Below are 24,813 nucleotides of genomic sequence, written 5' to 3'. Positions count from 1 at the left end.
TGCACAATAGTGGAGGTGTTAGTTCAATTTGTTAGGAAAATATTTTATCTGGGGACCCAGTGTTGACGCTGGCTAAATAAGGTGTATCAAAAGGTTATCTTGAAACTTTATTCTTTCTATTTTTCTTTTTGCAGACATAACATTCCATATGAGAGCAAGCTTGTATTCCATGGACATCTCGGTGAAATACCGCAGGAGCTTTCTGTCAAAGGTCAAGGGTCATATGATAGCCGTCATGAAGCACTTGTGAACATTTGATTTTGGTTTGTGAATACAAAATGTAGTTGTTATTAATAGCATACAGCTGAGAGAGTAAGACACATGGCAAATTGTAAAAAATCATTTGAAAGCCAATCCTACAAGTTTGAGTTTCACAAGATTTTTTGTTCGCTCATATGCTATCTATAAGTGACCAATTACACTCTTTTGTATATTTCCATGTTTCCGTCCATAGTGAAGTGTAGTGATCAACGTAATACATATGAGGCCACAAAGCACTGAATGTCTACCAGGAGTATGGACTTGTTGATTGTTGGCCTATTTGCTGTAAGGTGGATGGATATGCATTTTCTTGAATGCTTTTTATTGAGTAGGGCAAAGTACCATGATCATTTAAATCCAGTGTGTTTTAGCAAAATATTCCATTTTGAAAATGCTCATTAACTCATTGATTCTTTGTAAAAACATTTAAAATACCAATGAATATAAAGTGCGTAAAACAACAAAAGACGTTTTGATCAGCATACTCATTCCTACTCAGTTAATCAGTTTAAAATAATTATATGCTTGTACTACAAAAATGCCAATCCATCCATTTTAATAACTAAGATACTATACATGCACTTAATGAGATTTATTTATGTGAACTTTGTAACTGGTAATTATATCTGTTACATGGAAGTCACCAATAAGTTAATTATCTTAATTGTAAAATATTGTAGATACTATTCAGCGCTTCTTTTGAGGCAAATACACATATTTTTGTATGAAAGTATTAAACTATTGTAAGATTAGGCTATTCTTGTTGAAATCCATACAACCCCTATGGAAGCCATGACCTTAACCTTCCACACAGGGAGTGTGAATTTCAAATGGGGTTACCAAAGTGGGCAAGACCATTTGAAATCTGCACCCCCTGTGTGGGAGATTAATGTCATGTCTTAGATAGGGTAAGTGTATAGATTTTGACTGGAATAGCCAATTATTGTTGTGTATTTAGATATTTATTTGTATTTGGTTGAAGGAGAAAGTGAGAGACATATTCTGTGCATGTTGAATTTGTAAATTTGTGATGTGATCAAGCTGAATGAACCATGTGTCCCTAACATTGATTTTGAGATGTTCTGAGCAACATTAAATTTACCATATCTCTGAAATCACCATTCTATTGTGATGGGAGTTTTCATAGAAATAAAGCTCCAATGAAATTGAAAACTGAATTTTAATTTTGTTTGCCATATGACTCATTTTGCTTGACTGCATCACATAATGCATTTTGATTGTGTGCATGAATGATGTATTCAAGTTTCAAGTCAAAATCAAAACAACAAGATACTATGGTAAATTTTCCATATCAAAGAGGTAATGAGAGTGTTTACTTGAATGTAGGAAGTACATGAAGGATAAACCAAAAAGTATGACATGATATTCAAACTAGTGCACTTCTGGTATATTTGACAGAAACTGATATTGAACAGTATTTATAATTTGTTCCAACTCCAGTGACATCTCATGCATATTGTTTTGGATAGGATTAGGCTCATGTTCACTGGAGGGGCATAAAAACTAGCACTGCCGCTCTATTATATTAATTTTCCAAAGTAAAATGCTAATACCTATTTCAATACATCCAAAGGTCTAGGGAAAATAATGAGGTGTCAATGGAGCTGGAATAGATAATAACACATGATATCTGTCATTTGATTGGAGAATACCAAATCTCATATTATACAATATTCCCACTATTTCCCTGATATTTTGCAACAGGACAGAGAAAGTTGCCATAAAAAGCGATTAATGAACAGTGATGATGTCCATCACCGGTCAGTAGTCACTCTTTAAAATAAGCTATTTTGAATCCATATCCTCATATTTCTGTAAATCTTTACTGTGAAATTTGTACAAAGGTGTGCATAAATTTTCCTCTTTATCCACATGTAACATATTTTGAAATATGTAAATATTTATAAAGATTGTTGATGATCCGTCCCATGTGTAATATGTGTATACAATGACTGAATAAACAAAAATATTATCCAGATACCAAGCTGGATCTCATATGTATATTGTTTTTTGATTATTTATTCTGATGAAAACAGTGAGTGATAAATTCAAACAGGGTTTAGATCTCCAACATTTAAATGTGAGCTCCAAACAAACACCTATAATCTGAGACAGAATTAAAGACTGTTTTGCATCTGACTTCACTGTCAATCAAACTCCCTGCAACCCTTGATTGGTTCTCTCTCTCTCTCTGGGTCAGATGGCGCAGGATTGCGCTGCTGTGGTCTTCACAAGAGTACGCCATCTACTTCTAAAGCCAAACGTGTTGCACCATACATTCCGTGTGGTGAAACGTTCTTCACATCATTTGTCCAAGATGTTGATGGACGTCCCCTTCCACGGCTCCCTGAAGAATCTGCTTCTCAACTCCACCATCCTTTCTTACAATGTGGCCAAAGTAGTGCAATTGCCTCTCAATGATGGACTTTCTGATGTTTAAGTCTGTGCCAATCTTATTCAGGACCCAGATGTTTGTCTTCTTGTCTTTCCAAGATACTCCCAACAGCCTCCTATAGCACCACATCTCAAATGCATCTTCTTCCTGTCATTCTTTGTTATTGCCCAGGATTCGCACCCGTATGTAGCAATAGAGAAGACCGTTGCACGAAGTAAACGTACCTTGAGGTTGATTGATAAACCACAACTCTTCCAGATCTTTGACATACTCTTAGTTGGTTAGTAGCACATAAAAGGGAGGTTACTTCATCTGGTGAAAAATTACCATACTTTTGAAAGCAACTTTTCTAGGCATTTTTGACATGGTGCATTCAGGAAAGAAAGTTTTTATTACTAATACCTAACTTTTTTACCGCTGCATTCAGATAACTGTGCCCGAGATTGATTGACGGATGACGTCAGACTCAAACAAGTCTTTTTAACTCTGTTTTTGATTATACTCCATAAATGATAGTAAGTGAAGTTCCACTTGCCAACCAGGATTTATTGAGTTTTTTTTCCACATTAAAATAAATAGTTCAGGATTTTAAGCTGAAGTATCTTCCCCATATATTTGAATCGGGGGGTGACATGTTGTTATGTTGATTCATTGCCAAGTCTTTAGTACCACCCAAGTTTAGGAGAAGGGTCGAGATTAGCAGTAGTATTAGATGATGGAATTTAGTAATTTGGGAGTTATTAGCATCAAGGTTCAGAATGGGATGTGCCAAATCTTGTTTCTTGTTTGCTGGATATTGGAACCAGGTTTTAAAATAGACTTGTTGCCAAATTGCATTATACTTTTCATTGTACAATGTGAGAATTAGGTGCAATGGAGTGCATATCAATTAAAAGTATCACAATTTTGCACACCAATCAAAAGTTGTATTGTAACAGGCAAATGGCGATGTGATATAAATGTTAAAATTTGAGGTGTGAAATCCTGCGATCTTTGTAATATCATTGTATTGGTGAGTGTTGGCAATTCTGGACAATTCTTGTGCACAGCATAGCCAGGAAGAGGGGGATAAAAATGGGCAAAAAGGTCTATAAATTTATATCACGGCAGCCAGCATCCCAATGACGAAGGGAAGATGTCCCATGGGACCCTCCGCCTGGTATTGCCACTGCATATCAAAGGTTAACGGCCCATTTCACTCCCAACCTTGCATCAAATGAAGACAACTAATCCCCCTCCCCGCCTTAATGATAACAGTTTACAAAGTACAACTCACTTACAACATAGATTCTGTATAGAGTAGCAATTTATTTGCATATTTCTCACCATCTTAATAAAATTTTCATTGTAAAAAATATCTTAACAATATTGTACAACACTTTGTGATTAGACCCCCTTGGTAAACAAATAAATATATTCTCATCTATTAATAGGCATGTCCACTAAAAATTGAAGTACTTTTAAATTGATTCAGACCTAACTTATTGGATGGGAATTGATGAAAGAAACATTTTGGCGTTTACATAATCTTAATCGGACGTTTCATTCCAGAGATATGGCCTTTCGAGTGTCACGGTTTTATATAGGGCTGCTAGAACATGTTAAAAAGTTAAAGTCCAAAAAGGAATACTAACAGAAAGTGCAACTTTAAGGTACTTTTTCTTAATGTATTTATTAACTATCTTATCTGGAACATTATATTTGCTTATAACAACATGAAAATAAGATCATCCTGAAAATTAAATCAATTTTGTTGACATACAACAAAAACTATAAGACCTCAAAACCCATGGTTTGTTTGTTGAAACCTCAAGCATGATCATAGATGGCCGACATGGAAAATATCTCCATAGAGGAGATGAACAATAAGTGCATTATTTCAAATGAAAAGCGGTAGTCTTAAACATTGTTCAATCTTTTAAGGTCAGCACATTTTATCTTCAAAAATTATTATATTTCATCATGGCATAAGTTTGGTAACATTAATCACTACCAATTTTGAGAAATTTGTTCCAACTCAAAGGTTATCTTTACTACATTGAGCAATACACTGTGTGCATGGAAGCCATGATGGTCCCCGGTTTTTATACTCCCTATGAAATGGACATGGTAGTGAGAAGTGCACGGGAAGTGCATGATTTGAGATGGGCCATGTAGGCTTAAACATTCTTAAATTTCTTAACATCCTACACATTTTGTCTTCATAAATAGTTAAATTTTATGAGTATGTAAGTTTGCTTGTCTGATTCACTCCAAATTCGGAGATAATTGCGTTGAACACCTGATGCACGGAATGGTGTCACTTCAACCTGTTGTAGTTCTCATCTCATTAAATTTTTCATTAAAAAAAGTTGATCTCTTCATGCAGGAAGGTCCTCTCTATTTACTGACCAAACAGGAAAAAGTTTGGTGAATGTTTTCTGGTGGAATCAGGAATTTCTTTAAACACCCTGATATAGGCCTACATTTGGATCAAAACAAGTATGTACGCCATTTAACATGCCTGGGATTTCTGGTATCGATCAGTTTCTCCATAGACAATACGTGTGTGAGTGCACGCACACAGTAAATGAAAAATCGTTCTAGTGGAAACTGTATTGAGAGTGGGCATCCCTACTATTAAGGGATGATTAGAGATTTTCTGAATAAAATATATTTTGCCAAACTGCACGACCAGATGATTGACAATAATAATAATTTGATGATGTGCAATTTTTAGCATATAATTTGTGTTATTGGCTATTCTCAGCATCGACTATGTGCACTCGGATGTATTATTGACTATCCTCAGCATTTACTTTGTGCAATCAGATGTTAACCACAGTTTCCGAATTCATCAGTCTCACTTTAACAATCATATTAACTGTCCGAGTTTGTCTTTATTAGAGAGTACTTTCCCAAGTTTGCCATTTGCAGTTTATTAGAACATGTTATGTTCATTCTAACAATACCCAAATCGCCAGAACTAAATCGCGATCAAGGACTGGAATTGCCAACCTTATACAACACCCTCATTTGACCAAAAGTTGCCAATGATCAACAAAAGGGCAAGTCCATCACAACATCTTAGGACTTCTTCTGATGAAGATGTGTGTCACACATCGAAAATTCAAGGTTAGTGAATTTTTGTGCTGAAAGTCAGTTTAAACTTTTGGAAATTGTTTATTACCAGCACGTATGAACTTACATTCGAATACCCAAATCGTAATTTTGAATTCAATTTAATGTTCTGATTGAGCAAATCACTGATTGTCCTTTAAATCAATAATACTGAAGAAGTTTGGAACTATATAATGATATAATTTCACCTCTATCATTTAAGAAATACATGTACAATCCATAGATACATAAATCAGTTATACCGGTAACCTGCAAAATGAGTTGTTTGTTGAGCAAAATCAAATTTCATTTCATGTGTCATCTGCAGAGCTTTATTTTGCTGAAAATGTCATCACATTTGACTTTTATTCCAGAGAGATGGTCAATTTAGAGTTGTTCAGAACAATAAAATATCTCAAAAACAATATTAGAGACAACAACTTGATCACATCACATACGCGGTGTGATCAAGCAAAATCAGTCTGAAGTCGGGCATATTTAATTTTCCCCTACATTTTGCAGAAAACCCCATTGAAATTGAAGATATGAACAGTTGAAGTAAGTATTTCCAAAATAATAGGCAACAAAAGGAAATATTTCCTTTGTTTGGCTATATCTGAAAATCAATATTTCAGACTTCCGACTGATTTTGCTTGATCACATCACATGTCAACTTTCTGCAGATGTTTCCATCTCTCTCTGCAGGTGCACACAAAATCAGCTGCTAATGATTTGCCTTAAAAGCACCTTCTTTGCTCCACCTGCACGCGATATTATTTTTACTAGTCAACATTTGCATAGGAACGCATAGTTGGAGGCAAAGTTCGTTATTGATCGGTGATTATATACATATTTATTAGTATAGACAAGTAATAGTATATTGGGTGTATGCGCTTTATTCCATAATCAATAACTATGATGAACAAACGCATTTCTGGCAGAATGACTCGTAGCGTAGTGGTATAGGCTCTCGACTGTTAATCCAAAGGTTGTGGATTCGAACCCTGGTAGAATTTTAATTGTAATTAATTTGTTTTTCTTTTGTTAAGTAAGAGGTAATAATTATGGCAATAAATCTGTTGTACAAAACTAAACACAGTGCAATCCAGCCTCATATACTAAATTATATCATGTAAATGTATTATGTGATGCAAATGTTGACTAGGAAAAAAAATATCGCCACCTTCCCTGCCAGCTCTGGAGAGCTCTACTTTGCACTAGTTTCAACTTCGGTTTCCTTTTTTAGGATATACAGTGATAATACTTTTGAAATTATGAAATACAATTAATACATTCAGAATTGTGTTATTTTCATGATTATATAATGTTCACTTATAAACGATAAATCAATTCATATATTATTTTACAATAAACTCTATAAAACATAGCGCATATATATACAGACTTTCTCAATTTTGCGCTGTCATAATTCATAACAAATGACTGCCAACCTGGTAGTCCTAGCCTCCCCTGAGCAAGCCATATTCTTAGTCAGTGGGCGTGGCTATTACGTAGACACATAATCTGATTGGACAATCGCATGATTTTGGGTGTCGCCTATCAGGCTGTAGACGACCCCACGCCATCATGAGTGTTGATAACGCGTAACACGCTCATAGTTGTATGCGCACACAGTGTGGAATACTCGCACGCACTAGCAGTACCCGCAACAAAAGATGTGAAGTTGTAAACAAGTTTCATTCATTTTAGAAAAAGGGTAGTTTTTATGACGGTAACTTAATTTTTGCTTTAAAAATAGTTTACAGTTATTAAAATCTGATTTGAGAACGTCTATTTTCAATATCTAGCTTTTAGATTTAGAATCCATTCATTACATAACCCTTAGCATCACAGCTGCCAAGTCTACAAACACACCTGACACACAGTATTTTATACATTTGAGTACAAAAATAAGTACTAGGTTGTCAATCACACCACATCTATAAGAAAATGCCAATGATTAGACAATTGGTCTTTATGTGTGCGGTTACATAGTACATATATCAATATATTTTCCTTTTACTATTCATTCCATTAACCGCACTAGGTGCTTAGGAAACGTATCTTAGGTGGGCGGTTATTTCAATTTGATATTGTTTACATAATTGCATAATGTTAAATATGGCCCAAAATATGGATTTTATGTGCAGATGGTTCCGTGTTTGATATCGTAATTTTGTATTTGGATCCTGTACATAATTATGGAAGATCACATGTAGCTGAAGCCTGCACATAATGATGGATGATCATGTGTAGTAAAGTCACTGGGTGGGCACTTATGGGCGGTTAATAGAACGAACATGGTACATGTATGAACCACTACATGTATTTCAAGTGGTGTCATTTTGTGACCTTCCCACTAAAAACAAACAAACAAACAAACCATTTCATGATTTGTAAATATAAAAGCACTTTGTAATGCTGTTTTAGTACTACAAACTGTCTGTACAATATATAATTGAGTTGTATTCAAGATATAAGACATTAAAGCTGTACATACATATACTATAATCAGCTTGTAATAGGCAGGACTTATTAACATTGTGGATTGATATAGACTGGCGTACACACAGGTGGACACAGTACCTATGCGAACTGTGCTTTGCATAGTGTGTGACTCATAAGCGCTTTGTTACAACAAAACCTGTATAATTCCCGCCTATTACAAGCTGATCATATAGTATATTTCAATTATTGTGAATATATAGTGATAACAAAATACTTACATGTATGACCTCCTTGCATTCAGAAGTCCAATTATAAGACAATCAAATAAATGGAACATATTCATATAAAATTCAATAACTGTACACAAAAATATAGAAGTACAAGAATGTTTGAAATGTGCCATAAGTTTAGTTTGGTCAGTGCCCCCCATACAATTGGGATGGCAAAGAGTAAAGTGTCATTAAAATGACTGAAAATGGGACAAAAAAATTAACAAAAGCGGACGGAAATTTGGTTTTTCCAACCTCGCACCACTTCAAAATGGGTGATCCACGTAGCTCTGGTAAACTCCTTTAATTAAACTTTAATACAGTTTTAAAATTTGTTCATAATTTTGGTTCATCTTCCAACACCTGTGCCACATCACATCTGTTTATGGAAATAAGATCTTCGTACAAGTTCTGTACAGTGCCTTTCCTGGATGTACCGTATGTCTGCAAAGTATTCTCTATTCCTACATCGTGCCCTTTCTGAACCCATGTATTGATGATACCCTGGTTTACATTCTCTAATTTGCCTGCCAGGGCTCGCCAGTCACTCCCATCTGCATGGAGAAATAAACGTTTAATACACTTTTAAAATCTGTTTATAATTTTGGGTCATCTTCCAACACCTGTGCCACATCACATCTGTTTATGGAAATGAGATCTTCGTACAAGTTCTGCACAGTGCCTTTCCTGGATGTACCATATGTCTTCAATGTGTTTTCTGCTCCTACATCGTGCCCTTTCTGAACCCATGTATTGATGATGCCTTGGTCTACATTCTCTAATTTGCCTGCCAGGGCTCGCCAGTCACTCCCATCTGCACAGAGAAATAAATGTTGTGTTAGGCATGGTTAGAGGTTAGAGTATTATTTTCAGGGGTTTGTTTTATAAGAGACACACACATTGGTAAGTCAATTTCACAAAAAGGATTTTCAATTCATACACATGCTGCTCAAGTTATGATAATTGATAGCAAACATTCATCGTTAAATAAGTAATCTGCGATCCTAGCATCCTCTTACGTTTGAGCAGATGTCCACAAAAAGTTTCTTCCCCAAATTTCAGTTGATTCTGATTTTGCATTTGCAAGTTTTGCATGATTATGTACATTTCTCCACAGGCTAATGTGCTGTAATTTCTTCATGTTAAAGGGATCGCATAGCAATGTTTGCGCAGTATTTTTGAGGGACCTAAGAGCACATCACACACATTAAATTAGAATCTGAATTTGAGTAGATTTCTAATATCAAATAATTTTGATTTTTTTTGCAATATAATACAAATTTTATGGCAAATTATTAAAATTGATATTTTAGACATTTAGCAGCCCTCAAAGTAAACTTTATAAATCTAATGATATGTACTTAAATGTATGTAGCTGGGAGGAAAAGTCAACATCATTTGAAAATTTTGACCTTTCGTATTGAAGATATACATTTTTCCCTCAAAAGACCTAAATATTTGAGGTATAAAAATCTCAACTTGTTTTGAGATAAGTGGGGCTTTTAGATCTGCAATTCTAAGCTTAATCCCCTTAGGTGCCTACTATTCTAACCATATCTCTGATTGGCTCAATACATGATATAACCCTATTTTGTAACCCATCAAAATCGTTCTTAGAGACCTATAATTCACCCAGTTGTGCCTGTATGGTCAAAATCCGCAATAGCAAAAATATGGGCAAAATTATTTATTTATTATTGTGATAATATAGCTCATATGCATACTTACCCTCTCGAGTCTGCTGTAGGAGAAGTTTCATTTTATTATGCTGGCCAAAGTTGAGTTGGTTCACCATTTTGCGTCCCATCATAGGATCAACGCCTGTAAACAAAACATAATAGGGTAATAGTTATCTTTGACCATTGGTTTTAATTAGAAGCAACTTTAGAATAAAACAGACGGTAAAAGTACTCCAAATATGCAATCCTACTCTACATCCTAATACTTATGCTAATCTGAACAACAAAATGTATGTATTTTTAAATAGTGATTTATGCTGCGCTAAGCAAAACCCAAAAGACCTTAGCACATACTACATAATGTTATACACCCTAAACATACTGAAAAATTAAACCCTTGAAGAATGCAGGATTAGCTCCAGAGTTTTGTACTGGTTACAACAGTGTGACATGTATAGTTTGTTTGGCTTGTAATTGGCAAAATTCATTTGGTTTTTGCTACTGTGTGAGTCCCAACTTACTCTTGTATAAATTCACATAAACGTGTGTCAGTCACACAACTAGCATAAGTGGGGCGCTAACTGTGTGCACATCATTTTATATCAATACAAAATGTTATGAGTGTCATTTATTTTTGCCAATTACAAGCTGCACAAACTATAGCAGCAAGTTCTTTGACTAAGCAAATTTCACATTAACTCAATTTTTCAGGAGAACAAAAACTACCAACACTGCTGGGGCTCAAACTTGTACCTCACACACCAGATTCTAGAGCCTTGTCCACTGAGCTATCTTGACTGCTATTCTGAACCCATTGTTCATATCATGTCAGTCTTTCTACAGATCTACAGATTTATAATTCTTTCCTAAACCAATAACCCAATAAACTGCTAACACTAGGGGTCAAAACTGGGACTTCATGCCCAAAAGGAATGTACCATGTGCAATACAATTCCGAGCTATATATTTATCTACATACCTAGCACTCCACCAGGAAATATCTTTTCCTTTAAAAAACTCCTGTAAATATCTGGATGGGATTTGCGCAATGATTGCATCATTCTCCATACATGCTTCCTCTTATCAATTTCTGTGTATCTGCCTCTATTACTGTCATAAATACTGTGTACTGTTGCTGCCCAGCTGGTGAGGATGTTATGCATGGTCCTATTGTTGTGAAGAAGTTCCATTTCCTAATATACAGAAAATTGATCAAACATATGGTATTCAATCTAAGAATAATAAATTCTTATCTTTTGTTCAGTCTGGTGCAGTGTTTCTAGAAGTTCATTTTGTCAATTATCTTGTCAACAATGGACAATGCCATCATACATCTGTGTTGCCATTTTAAATGGCCTGAGCAAGTTCTATATTCTATTTGGAAAGGGGGTGTGCATTCACACTTCCAAGTTAAGGTATAGACCTTCAATTATTGGCTTGTTGTAACATAAAACTAGGGACTGTAAGTGGCAAAAAATGGTCATTGGGAGCGAGATTTGGCCTACAAATGGGAACATGGACAGACACATGCCTTCTACTTTAATATGCTCTTGCCCCTACATATAATGTACCCCACCCCTGATTCAATCACATCTTGTAGGTTCTAGCATCTTTGTTCATTATGTTTTTTATCCTGATCCTGATTTATTTTCCTTTTGACTTTGTGCCCCCCCCCACCCAATAATGTGCATATTGTTTTATGCTACATGCATATGATACCTTTCAAATATCTGAGATAAATATTTGTTACCTTTAACTTGGTAAATACTCTGTACAAACACAATGGGAAGAACTCTCTCCCCAAAAATGTTTGCAAAGTACCACATTTAAAATTAACTATCCACTTCTATGTTACATTTGATGTTATGTTTGAATACCTGTTTAAAGGTTAATTTATTTCCATTTCCCCACTTTTGGTCTTTCATAAACTCCTCCATTTGCAATGCTGTAAAATTTCTCCCTTCTAACAACAGTTCATAATCTTCTCCAAAGCTCTCTTGTTGGTGCATTAGTGGGGCAATGATCCTCTCTAGTGGCCCTATCTCTCGTTCTGGTTCCAGTGGACCATCTACTTCAGGAACTCCAGGTGTAACAGGTGTTACTGGATCTGACAACAACAAAAAAGAAGTCAATAATCATGAATTTTGTCACATTTTTAGTAGCTTACTTGTTTCATATTTTACCTTTACGGTGTAAAAATGTCCTAGATAGAGGAAATAGATTTCCTTGTAATCAATCATTTGACTTGCAATTATTGGTATTCTATAGTGGGACATTTTTGAAAAGGTTTTATTTTCCTGCTTCTCACAGTTAAAAACTAAAAGGCTCAAAAATATTTTTATGAATCATAGTTTCTTGTGTACCAGTTTTTAATGAAACCAATTCAAAACCTCAATGAAGGAATTCATTTAATAGGATTGTTGCAACTGATCAAGAGTAGAACTTTAAAAAGTGCAATATTTCAATGTTAAAAAGTGCAATATTTCAAAAAATGATTTTATACCCAATTGTATATTTTTGTGTGTTTTATATCTTGTGCAATTCTTGCTTAAATATTTAATTCTTATTGTTCTCATGTGTATTTCATATTGTAATTTATTGTATGTAATTCGGCCTACAGGCCACAAATTGGCAATAAAATAATATTTAAAAAAAAGAAAGAAAAAATTAGCCAAATCCAATTTTATTTTTAATCAAGGATCTGAGCTTTTGCTATTTTGGTTGATGGCTTGATCATAAATGATCTAGTCCACTGTTTTACTTAAGAGTAATGAGGATGTATCAGCAGCTAAATTTTGCAGTAGACCAGATCATTTGTGATATCAAGCAATCAGCCAAAATTGCAAAAGCTCAGATTTGTGATTAAAAGATTTGGATTTGGCAAAAAAAACTTCTTGATTAATTCCAAAATTTCAGTAGTAAAATAAGCAATTACAAACATTACTGCTACATCATGTAAATTTAGGTCTGAAACATTCCCACAATAATTTGGGCGCAGTGGAAAGGGGTCCATCAAAAGGCTCTCAAAAGGACTTGATGGCAAAACTTTGCATTATGTGTAATAATTGGGTAGTGCAAAACTCATTTTTAAGATTAAAACTGCAAAACCATTTTTAAAAATGTGAACAAAATTAAATCTGATCAAAAATAATACTGCTGCTCTGAGTTTATTTAATTAAGCCCCAATTATGAGCTGCTACGAATGTAATGTTATATTTAGAAATAGAACAAATTAGTATTTTCTTTTACATTAAATTTCACAATGGTTATGAATCTTGCAGACTATAGGAGTCTATGAAATGATTAATTTTAGACTCCTTTGTGTATTCAATGTCTGTTCAGATAAAAATGTTACAATTTTTTTTAGCAGAACAGCAAGCCTCAGGGAGGCATCTGGTTACAAAATGCCTGATAGAGCAAATTATTTAACCAATGTGAGTTGTTTTCATGATGATGCAAAATGCTAACACTTACCAACTGAATCATCATCGTCAACACCATGTATGTTGTCATATTCTGTTACAATAAAAACAAAACAACATTGGTATTTACATGATATTTAGTCCTGAAAATGGATAGTAAAATAAAATCAGCATAGGGTCTGGACAGTTTGTGAATATATTAATTTTCAAATATACTCAGTGTCATGATACCATGAATTAACATTAACAAATTCCATCAAAATGTTCAACAGGTATCTGAATTAAACCAATACTGGTTTAATTCATTGGGTATAACTTTGCGTATGTTTGACTTTAAAAAAAAGAGAATCATGTGTGATGAATATGTCCATATGGGAGTGCCCCATCCCTCCCCAGTTCCTGGGTAACTCAACAGTTTACCGGTGAGTGATGGGAAGGTAATAACCAGGGACAGGCGATTTGCGCGGAAAAAAATAGCAAATTGCGCGGAACTCATTTTTCAGTGCAAATCATGTATACCTGCCCATAGGAAAAAAAATGGCCAATTGCGCGGAATTGCGCGGAAAAAAAGTTCCGCGCAAATCGCCTGTCCCTGGTAATAACTGTATGCCTGAAAGTCATCAGTTGTGTGCTAAGGAGTTCACCAGAATTCATTTAATAAATTATATATACGATATTCAGAAGATTCAAATTTTATATAGTTACATGGAGCCACATGAGTCGTTATGACATTGATCGATCATGTGACTCTACTACTGCCAACGTCAACCAGCAGTCATAGCAGCTGATGAAGTAAACGGATGAGTTTCAACTTGCATGTGTTAATTAGTCTTAGAATTCTACAAATTATTAAATAATTACCGTTAACAAGATAAGAGAGGTTGTATATGCCGCAGAACTCCTCTGCCTTATTCCTCATATCTTCCCCAAACATAACATCGACTAACTTGCGGATTGTGGCTACACGACCCTTCTTATTTCTCCATTCTTTCAGAGACTGAAAACGGACCTCCTGAGCATCTCCTGGGTACTTGTGCTCTATGTCTTCCAGTTTGTTATCGCTTACACCAAGTTTTCGGAGAATCACTTTGTATTCTGTGCGGCTTAACTTTTTAGCCAAGGTCATGAACATTTCGTCATTTGGCGGTTTCTGTTGAGGTAAAATAATTAATAGCTTATGGTAGATAAAGAAAAACATCAAATGGATACCAATATTTAATGACACATAGGCTAGCTTGTTGATAAACTGGGCATTAATATAATACAGTAATGAATTATAAGAGAATACAATGTTAATCCCTTCAGAAAAGATATCTTACACTTCCCATAATGCATTTCTTTCCTGTACTGATTTGCTATTCAATACAAAAATCATAATGGGTAGATACTGACCAAAAATACTTCAACTAACAGAGGTCCTCCCCATTTTGCAATTGAGGTATTTCTTGTCATTATCGACCCAAGTTGCACTGAATAGCAAATGAGTACAGGGAACAAATGCATTATGGGAAGTGTAAGGCATCTTCTCTGGTCATTGCTTGAATTAAGTGCCACTTTAAATTATTGGGTAAATCCTCTTCTTTTGTCCTGTCCTTACACTAAACTCTGTTGACCTACTGTCCTACAATTAGGTATTGGATTGTCTGGGGGTCAGTGTCGCAATCAAAGACAGACGGTAGGGTAAATTATTCTAGGGGATGCACAAGAAAAAAAACCTGTACTAATGTGATGAAAATTATCTATGAAGAGCAGTTTCCCCATCCAAATAGGCATGTAAGATGCAATATGTGTCAATTAATTTTTTTTTTTTTTGCACAAATCTGAACTTCTATGAATTTTAGAGTGTTCTGGTGTAGCAATCACTAATAATCTCTTCAATCTTGTCGGAGGAATTAACAAAGTTGTTGAATCCATTGCGACTCAAATACACCACTATATAAAGTACCTACTATGAGTGCCTTCCTGTGAGAGTGTGATGCAATAGTTATGGCACTGGTGGTCTGGGTTCAAACCCCAGTGGGTCCAAGTCTTGCTGGATATTGGCAGGGAAAAATCTTACTTGGTAAGATCTGTAGATTAAATTTATACCATCAAGGTTCACCTAATGGTGCACTAGGGCTTCTTTGTCTTGGGATAAATTTCATGTGCAAATTGAGAGCTCCCTACTTTGAAATCTTTTATACAGGGTAGCTCCTTCAGTGTAAAAGCACTGCTATTCTTGGAGGTACTATTTGCTGGTGGGAATGTTTCACTTATGTCGAGTAAGCCCATAGCGCCATTAGGCGAATCTTTACAGTATTTCAACTCTCCCTATGGTGTATTCAGAATTAAAATGAACCATGAGAGGGTTACATCCTTTGGAGGGGACACTAGCCAGCCACACTGTTTATGATGACTAATATTATGTTACTTAATTACATCACCATCATCCAGTGAGCTGCTAGATACTTGTGAATCTGCAGTAGCAGATGAATAGTTTGGTGGTACATATGCAGGGCCGTCTGCTGGCAATTGCTGCATGGGTATACCCCGTCTTCCTGACAAAGATGACTGATGTTGAAGAGGAGGTGTCCCGGCAACAGTTGCACTTTGGTCTACAGTAACGACAACAACAACAACATAAATTAGTTACAGCTTAAATAATCAGACAAAACAATTTGTAAAACAAGTGGGAAAAGCAACAACATAACCCCCCCTCCCCCCTCAAAAAAAAAAATTAAAAACTTGCCAGAACTAGATTGGGATAAAAAAAATCAGGGTTAGTGAATTTGTGTGCTGAAAGTCAATTTCAACGTTTGGAATTAAATACTATTTAAATGTACGGTACAACTTGATGGGACCAAGCATTGGCCTGATAAGTGAAAAATCCAGAAAATTCAATTATATGTAATTCTGCATTGAGTGTCTGAAGTGCTAACATTGAGACAACAAACGGTTACTCAAAATGGGGTAATAACAATGAAAGATGGTATTTGAGTGTTTTATGCCACAGAGTTATGGCCTTCTAAATGCTTCAGGACATGAAATCAAATCTCAAAGCATTAAAAACACATTTTTCTATGAAGATCACATGTCCAGATAACAGAGAGATCTGTATAAAAGAGGTCCAGGTAAGGGAGGTTGTATTAGGACTGTATTAGGAATTTAATTCAGGATTTTCTCAGTCGAGTGCACTTACCCATTTCTGACGACTGTCAAAGGGGACACCCTTGTGAAATCCCTATTGGTTTATACAAGGGGCTTTTCAGTTCCAGTTTCTCCGCATAAAAAACACCAATTTGCTTTTCCTGTTGTAAATTTTTTACATAAGTTGATTGATCATGCATGAGGTACGCCACGCATGAGCTACGCTGTATTCTGTGTATGACGTGTATGATGCACCATTCTTAAAAGTATCAGAGAATGTCTGCCAGGAATAATGTACTGAATTAATGCTCCTATCCTAAATACATACCCAATGGAGTACTTTGTGATGGTACTGGATCAGCATCAAGAGTCATTTCATGTTGATCTGGACGGGTATGGCGATGATCTGATGTCTGTGTTGCTGCTCTTGGCTCTTCTTCATCTGAGACGCTATCAATAAATGCAGCACCATCGCTACTTGTGCTTTCATTCCTGGCCTGATTCATGACTTCTAACTGCTCCCTGAGTCTTTTATTATCAGCTTTGAGGAAAGCATTCTCTTGGAGAAAATGCTCAACTTGCTTTGTACCATCGATGTGGTGGCCTGCAACATTGCCATCTCTATCGCCTAGGTAAAGATGATAAAGAAATTGAATACTCAGTATGTGTAGATTCTCTATTATATACCTCATATTATATACCTCCTGCCATCTGATTGGTTGAAAATGTGGTCATTGAATTAGCTATGTCACCCCTTTTAAGTATTACATCAAAACTGAACTATTCCCCGGGCACAGTTCACTTGTTTTTTTACTACTCCCATATGCCTCATATAGATTCCTACCATCTGAATGGTTAAAAATGTGTCATTGAATTAGCTATGTCCTCCTTTTAAGAATTACATCAAAACTATTCACTGGGCATAGTTTATTTGCTTTTTTACAACCCTCAGGAACATAGGAGCATAATTCTCCAACACTGTGCATGCAAGCATCAAATTATTTGTCTTTTAATATGTTCTTCTCCTTGGCACCATGGTAGACAAAAAAGAGAGAAGGAGTAATCAGTTTCAAAAGAAGTAATAACCACCTAAAAGAATCAGAGAGAGTAAATAAACATGTTTGAACTTGATGCAAAATGGTTAACAATAAGATTACTTAATATTGCAATCTAAATTGGGTTTTGACCATCTGCAGAAAAAAAGCTGGCAAAATGCTGTGATCCTGTTTTGTGTCCTCAGCAGGATTCCTTGCAAAGCAATACTGGATATGTTTGGATTCCTGTCCTGTAAAACATTCTCTCAGTAGCATTATTTTTGTTTGGACATGAGTTATATTGTTATCTACTTTATGAAGCTTGCTACCTGGCAAATGGTAGGCTAGTTGGCATATTATTATACCATGCATATGTGTGCTATACCGTAACCACCCGGGTATAAGCCCACCTTCAGGTATAAGCCCACCCCCTATTTTGTAAAACATTCTGGGAACAAGGGTACACTCGGCTATAAGCCCAGTACTAAATTTTGGCCAAGTTCTTTAAATCAAATCAATGCTTTTCTCTCACATTTAAGAACAAATAAAAAAAAATATCAGCTGATAATTAACATTCCACACTTAGAATGTTAAGAAATTGACATAGATGATAGAAATTACTGGTACATTGGGCATATACAAATGGGGATGATTTTTCTTATTTCTAAATTCAAGTACTAGCCCCTCCCCGGGTATAAGCCTACCCCCATTTTGAAGTGAAATCTGCCATCTAGGGGGGTGGGCTTATATACCCGAGTGGTTACGGTAATAGCACATAAGTGCTGTAGTGGTTAGAAGTGGTGAGCACAAGCATTAACCATCCCCTGTAACTCAAAATGCTAGAAAAACCTGATATAACATTCTCACAGACCAGGCCAGGATGGGAATTTATATCATTTATAATGTTATATTTTGTAGTAAAAGGTTTTGTGGGCTGCATTGGATATGACTGAGGGCAGCGGCAGCATACATATAGGCCACAGGCTGCTGGTTGGCCATCAATGCTCGCGTTTCACAATACGATGTGCCGCCAGAGGTTCCTCTTGGCAGTCAAATTTTTGACTCCAGAGTCGACATCGCCAGTCTAGCTGCTATTGAATTTTCGCACAAGTGTGATAATAAATATGTTGAAAACAGCTCCACGAAGGATTCCCTGTGATCAATACATAGAAAATGGATCTACTATAATTGTAAATTGTTGTTTTAGTGTGCATTCGCATGTAACATCATTATAATGACATTTAAACCCACAATGATGTATGTTCCTGTATTGTATTGGTATTATGTGGGCTTTGGATGTCGACATTTTTCCACGTGTGATGCACTGCGCATTTTGGCCTCGACCCAGCGACCGCTGGAGGCGCATCGTATTGTGAAACGCGAGAATTCAATGTGAATTCCTAACTAACAAATATAAAGTTCATGACAAACCTGCATCTGCCAGCATACTCTCTATCCTCTGACATCGTGTCATCCATATCTCTTTCTCCTCTATGGCTTTCTTCAGCCTCAGTTCCAAATGATCAATGTGTTCTTTACTCTGCAGATGGAGGTGTTTCATGTCATCTATGACAGCTTCAAAGGACAGTTGTCTTGCCCCATCAGGTAATAGTTGTCTAGCACCATCAAGTAAGTCTTGTGGTGACTGTAAGGACTAACGCCAGAACAATATCAATAAATAACAAAAGAACCTGTCTGGCATTTTAAGTTAAATAATTATGCAGAAAATCCAAATTCTACTCACTGTTAGACAGTCACCGATGTTGGGCGACTTTCTCAGTGATGCAAGGATGAAGGCATATGTAATATGTGTATTCTCTAAATCACATATAATCCCCTGTTGAGAACCCTATAGATTAGAATGCTCACAGGCAAATCAGTGGATCATTGCATTACGGACGAAATCACCTGATCTGGGTGACGAAACTGTCTAACAGTGAGTAGAAGTTTTAGATTTGTTTGCATAATTATTGATCTTAATTTGACATTACAATCCTGATGAATCTATTCCAAGGTCGATCCACAGATGTGCCTAAGTAGTAATCCAGGTTATGTTGCCTCAGTAATCCAGGTTCTGGTAAACTGCTAGATATCAGTGACATGTGTAATAATGAAATTATTTTTACTCCCTCTCTTATCCAAATGTATGAAAAAAGGACCCAATGCATCAACTTTCATTAGCCTTAGCCAAAGATGTGTACCACTTGGACAATATAAACAGGGAAGGCAAGAATGACTGGCTGCACTTGAGCATACTTGAGCATAGATCTTTGAAATTATTTGGTACTTAACTTCCACAATTTTTACTGAAAAGGCAAATTTAATAGTTACTGTAAATCACTCTATTTTACTGGGTAAATTGGAAGTATATCAAACTGCAAATTTTGGGTGATATATACTTGTACAGTGATCACTATCAGGGTTAAAAGTTTGATGTATAAATCTCAAACTTGATTTTTGCAAAGATTAACATCAAAAGACTTGCATGATGCTCTTATTGTAGCTTTCCTTGTGTAATGTTTTAAATTTGCTGTAGTATTCAGGTTTTTTGTATTTAACGCCTACAGGCCATTTTGGTATTGGGTGCAAGCATCTTATATTATTATTATTATTAATCAGAGTTGCTTGTTGTAAAAGTTTCAGGTCTGCACACTACAAGATAATTTGCATGAATCAACTGGTTCTTGCCAAACACCTTAACCATATTTCTACCCTTGCAGTATACCCAGCAAGTATAACAGTACATGCATCTTTCTCATAGTTGGTAACATGCACTTTAGAAAGGGTGGGTTCGAAGGGTCAACAAAATGCCTAAAAGGGTGGGTTTGAAAAAAAAAAACTGGTTAAAATGTGTGTCCAAATATAAAGCGTGGTCACTGATAAAAAGGGTGGGTTTAGAAGTCAACAATTATTGCAATCTCAAAGCTTACTGTTATTTCCGATTGAATGACACTAAATGAAACAAAAAAATATTCAAATCCCATTCTGTTTGGTCATCTAAAACTTCAATATATGTAATTCTCTTTGGATGCAAATCTGCACCTCCTAGACCACCATAACCACTTATCTATGATCAGTAACCACGCTTAGAAAGGGTGGGTATCAGAGTTTTAGTATAAAATAAAAAGGGTGGGTTTGAAATAAAAAGGGTGGGTTTGTATCACCACTGCCAACTATGTTTTTGCTGAGCAGATTACTAAGTGTTATACATACACCTATATCTGCTTCAAGGTGGAGAATGGCTATTGGGTAGCACATGTACTTCTGTTTCTACTTTATTACCTCTTGCTAATATCATGATATATGAAACCTTTCCTCTAATGAAACACATAAACAGTGGGAATTACGAAGGCTGTGATTATCGCAGCATGCCTACCTGTATGTTCGACCCATCTCCTTGGTTAGATTGGTCTGCATCTATTTCTATATCATCTTGTGGACTAGTCATGATTGGTGACAGACTGGTAGGATTTCACTTGATCACTATATCCAACAAAAATATCACCAAATTAGGTATTCATTAGATAATAATATTCATTAGTTAGCGGTGACATTCTTTGCAACTTCTTATTCTGTTAAATGTCGTGATTTGGGTGAAAGTTATTTTGATGCGTTAACTTTATTTTAGCAACAATTTGATGCAATCACCCGTCGTGATTAGCTTTGCTCGAGAAACACTAGCCACAAATTCGCATTCGTGGCTAGTGTCCTTTCGTATCTAATTTCGGGGGGTAAACATATTACGTAAGAGACCACATAAATTATAATGACAATACAGCATGATAAACATACCCTGAAATAACCCCCTTTTATCTAACTTCACTTACCATTCTGTTAGTATACGTGTTGGTGGCATAAGACTCACATGAATATTTCGGCACAATTTGTGATAAAAATCTCTCCCTTCTTTTCCGGTGATCGCATGTTTAATGGATACAACACATGAATAGAAGGAATCGTCAGCTCGGGCCCATGCCAACTCGACCACAAACTAATTCGGCCCCTGTATAAACCCACTTAGGTTTTTATGTGTAGATGCCATGTTAATTAGAAGACACAATGTGCTGTGGCTGTGCAATGATTATGAGCCCCCCTGATTGGGGGCACAAGCCGTTTTTGGCAATTTTACTATGGGATTTTCTAAAATTTTCAGATCAATTGGGGGCACGTGCTCCCCCCATGCGCCTATGACACTACGCCACTGGACAGAAACAACGAGGGAGAGAAGCAGACTGGTAGTAGGCCTATTAGGCACGAGTTGTTGGGGTACAGGTCCAAGGCCGTGTTTCGGTCCGGACCCGTGAGTCATGGGTACAGGCAGTAGCGTAGCCAGCAAGGGGGGTGTCGGGCAGACCCCCTACCCCCACACACGACACCTAAAATGGGGACGGAGAAGTGAGAATGGGACGAGAAGATGGTGAGAAAAGAGAAAAGGAAGGGTCGTAAAAATAGGGACGATACTGACCGTGCCCCCCCCCCTCCCCTCGTATGCTGGCTGCACGTACAGGTACCGTACAGGTCCAGAGCCAGCCATCGGTACAGGCGGAAATTGGGACTCGAGTTCGGGTTCAAAAAGTCTGAGAACTGGATCGAGTGAGAGTCAAAAACTTACTACCCCGAGAATTCAAATGGTGCGTCCCATATTTTTACCAATAATGTAGTTTCTGATGAGGAGAATTGTAGACACCCGGTCGGTCGTGAGCAATTATTTTTTATTTTGAACATAATTGGATAAAATTACTTGAGTCGCAAGGGTTTTACACGGTCGGTCGGGTTACCAGAAATTTTTATTACTATTAGGCCTTATATAATGATGAAAAATGAGCAAATTCGCGAAAAAAAATTGCTACTTAAAAGCTCTATGAGGTTAATTTTTCTTCACTAACTGTGACATTTTCACCCTTGACATCAACATTTTTTTTTGCCAGTGGAACAATTTTTTTTCAACAATCTACCAAGCTCCCCCCTTGATATCTAATGGTGCGCCCCTTACACATAAAAACGTGGTTTTATACAGGGACCGAATTTGCATGTGGTCGAGTTTGCCTTGGACCGTGTCCTTGATCGAAATGCCCTGGCTGGTTCATCGATCGAAAAACATAACAGGTGTTATCTGAATGAGGTAATCTCGTACCTACTAAGTGACTGTCCAGTCATAAATCACCAGAATTTACGTGTGTACAATTATCTCATAGGTTGAGATTATTTTCCATGATGTGACAGCTACGATAAGCGGCACTGTAAGCAGCGCTGAATTAGGCTTCATATATCATCTTATGTTTGAGGATCGTATGTATCAAAGATGTCAAAAGGTAGGGTTGAACTTAATTAAGCTTATAATGACACGCTTATGAAAGTGTGTTTGTGAAAAATGAAGCATTTTATCAATGTTTATATGCCGGCGCATCTTTGTGAATCGGTCCGCACAATAACCTCTATGGTCGGGTCTCTAACGCAAATCAAAGATATGCGATAGAGGCTATGCTCACACAAGACTAGCTGTGTTTACTTCTTAACTTACATTGCTTTGTCAAGGTGTTGTGCTTCAGCTATTCTGCTAAGATTTCGAATGCAATGGTCTCTAGCCTTGAATGTGAATTGAAGCTTAATATCGGTGGACAATTTTGTGGTTAGACTTCTCAAGCAACAGTAGCCTTCGAGTACGGACAGGCACTGTGCACACAGGCTACAGGAACTGACAATGACGTAGCAAGCAAACAAACAAGGGCGAGATGGCCGAGTGGTTAAGGTGTTGCGCTGCCGGCCGTGAGATACGATCGACGAGGGTTCGAGCCTTGGGCTTGCCTTAGGCGAAAATTCTCTTCCATCCGGAAAAGTTCCTATATGGTCAGGAATCCTTCAATTAAGTTCAGTTATTTAATTTCGGAATTTAATTGAAGAATTTCTTCTCGCCCCCATACACTGCTAAGCACGTACAGATAGGTAGTGTATGTGCTTCGTCCATGATTCGGAAGTCACGTAAAGCCGTTGGTTCCATGTACAGGAAAAGTCAAACTCTGTGCACGTTAAGTTATTCGCAAAGAGAAGGGGGACCATCCCCGTTTCTGATATCTGCAATCAATCCTAGGTTCCAGGATCGTGCATAGGTAAAAAACTGTGCACGTTAAGCCCGTGCGACAATACTCAATTTGAGGTATGCACGTATAGAGGAAGAAGAAGAACAACATTATCCATAATTTTAATTACAACAGTCAATTAGTAATTACACTTACCTGATCTTGCCAGCTTTAATTTAATAAAACCAGTCGACTTATGGTTCTGCACTGAAACTGGCACTTTGCTATAGTTATACACATTAATGTGTTATTTTAAGTTATATTTTAAGTAAGCGAATATTAGTAAATTTGGTAAGCTTACTTAAAAATATTCATGATAATTTCAGTAAGCTTAAACTTTAGTTAAACATATAACATGATAATTTTTAGTTTTCCGGCTCAATTACAACGCGACATGATGTATCGGAAAGATCTGGAATTACACAATATTGGGCGTAAGCAGTTATCGTCTTTAAAGAAGGAAATTTGTTTGGGAAAAACCCACATTCGTCAGAATATATTTTTCTTCCGGGCTGCTGCCTGCTGCCGGAAGTTGTTTGCAACAGCCCGTGTCTGTGCTTTCCGGTATGTGCAGCCGGTCATCCACTCCACAGTCGGTCAATTTGGTGCATGTGGCTGCAGAACTTTGTAAGCTTTTTAAGTTTTTTCTTTATTTTATTACAGATGAAGTCACAATACCATATTACATGAATGCTTTCATCCACGAGCAGCTTCTTTGTGAAAGCAGTTTCAATCATGACTTTACACTTAATTTTAAAATGCAAAATTAGGCAATGTGTATTTTTTTTTGGTATCACTTCTTTAGTATCATTCAATGAATGATTCATGATTCAATCTAGTACGATTAGCGAGTCCGGTGGATTTTGGATTTCTTCAACTAACAAATTTGGTATCCCTGGAAAGAGCATCAAAAAAGAAAGAGAATGGTGAAAACCCCAGCTCAATAGACCAAAGTATAAGGAAGTTAGCCCATTTTCCCTTT

General features: G+C 36.5%; 2 protein-coding genes across 5 annotated transcripts in view; one reads left to right on the top strand and one right to left on the bottom strand.

Annotated features, from left to right (window-relative positions):
- The window catches only part of LOC140151395 (deleted in lung and esophageal cancer protein 1-like), a 46,965-nt gene extending 44,693 nt beyond the window's left edge, over positions 1-2,272 (top strand). The window contains 1 exon segment of the mRNA XM_072173724.1: positions 135-2,272. Within this exon segment, the coding sequence (XP_072029825.1) occupies positions 135-258 (124 nt within the window). The 3' untranslated portion in view covers positions 259-2,272.
- A 2,566-nt stretch (positions 2,273-4,838) lies between these two features.
- On the bottom strand, positions 4,839-24,334 carry LOC140151394 (uncharacterized). 4 transcript variants are annotated; one of them, XM_072173723.1, is made up of 11 exons: positions 23,988-24,103; positions 21,131-21,237; positions 19,186-19,408; positions 17,049-17,348; positions 16,013-16,188; positions 14,456-14,744; positions 13,647-13,688; positions 12,050-12,279; positions 11,152-11,365; positions 10,222-10,314; positions 4,839-9,047 (listed from the first exon to the last, which is right to left on the bottom strand). In XM_072173723.1, exons 2-11 carry the CDS (start codon positions 21,200-21,202, stop codon positions 8,830-8,832), a joined length of 1,857 nt encoding a protein of 618 aa, XP_072029824.1. In that variant the 5' UTR covers positions 21,203-21,237; positions 23,988-24,103; the 3' UTR covers positions 4,839-8,829. The 4 variants fall into 4 exon arrangements, with proteins under 4 accessions (XP_072029824.1, XP_072029821.1, XP_072029820.1 ...); XM_072173720.1 differs by lacking the exon at positions 23,988-24,103 and adding an exon at positions 24,316-24,334 and having other exon boundaries at positions 8,906-9,307; XM_072173719.1 differs by having other exon boundaries at positions 8,906-9,307; positions 23,988-24,100.
- Between the last annotated feature and the right edge of the window lie 479 nt (positions 24,335-24,813).

Source organism: Amphiura filiformis, chromosome 4 (assembly GCF_039555335.1).
Source record: "Amphiura filiformis chromosome 4, Afil_fr2py, whole genome shotgun sequence".
In the NCBI taxonomy this organism is placed as follows: Eukaryota; Metazoa; Echinodermata; class Ophiuroidea; order Amphilepidida; family Amphiuridae; genus Amphiura; species Amphiura filiformis.
This window is presented reverse-complemented; position numbering and strand designations above follow the sequence as displayed.

Coding starts and splice junctions, on each gene's coding strand:
- LOC140151394 (XM_072173720.1), bottom strand. CDS start 21,202: ATGACTAGTCCACAAGATGATATAGAAATAGATGCAGACCAATCTAAC. Junction 13,689..14,455: donor CCTCTCTTATCTTGTTAACG/GTAATTATTTAA, acceptor TTATTGTAACAG/AATATGACAACATACATGGT. Junction 12,280..13,646: donor TGACGATGATGATTCAGTTG/GTAAGTGTTAGC, acceptor TGTTGTTGTCAG/ATCCAGTAACACCTGTTACA.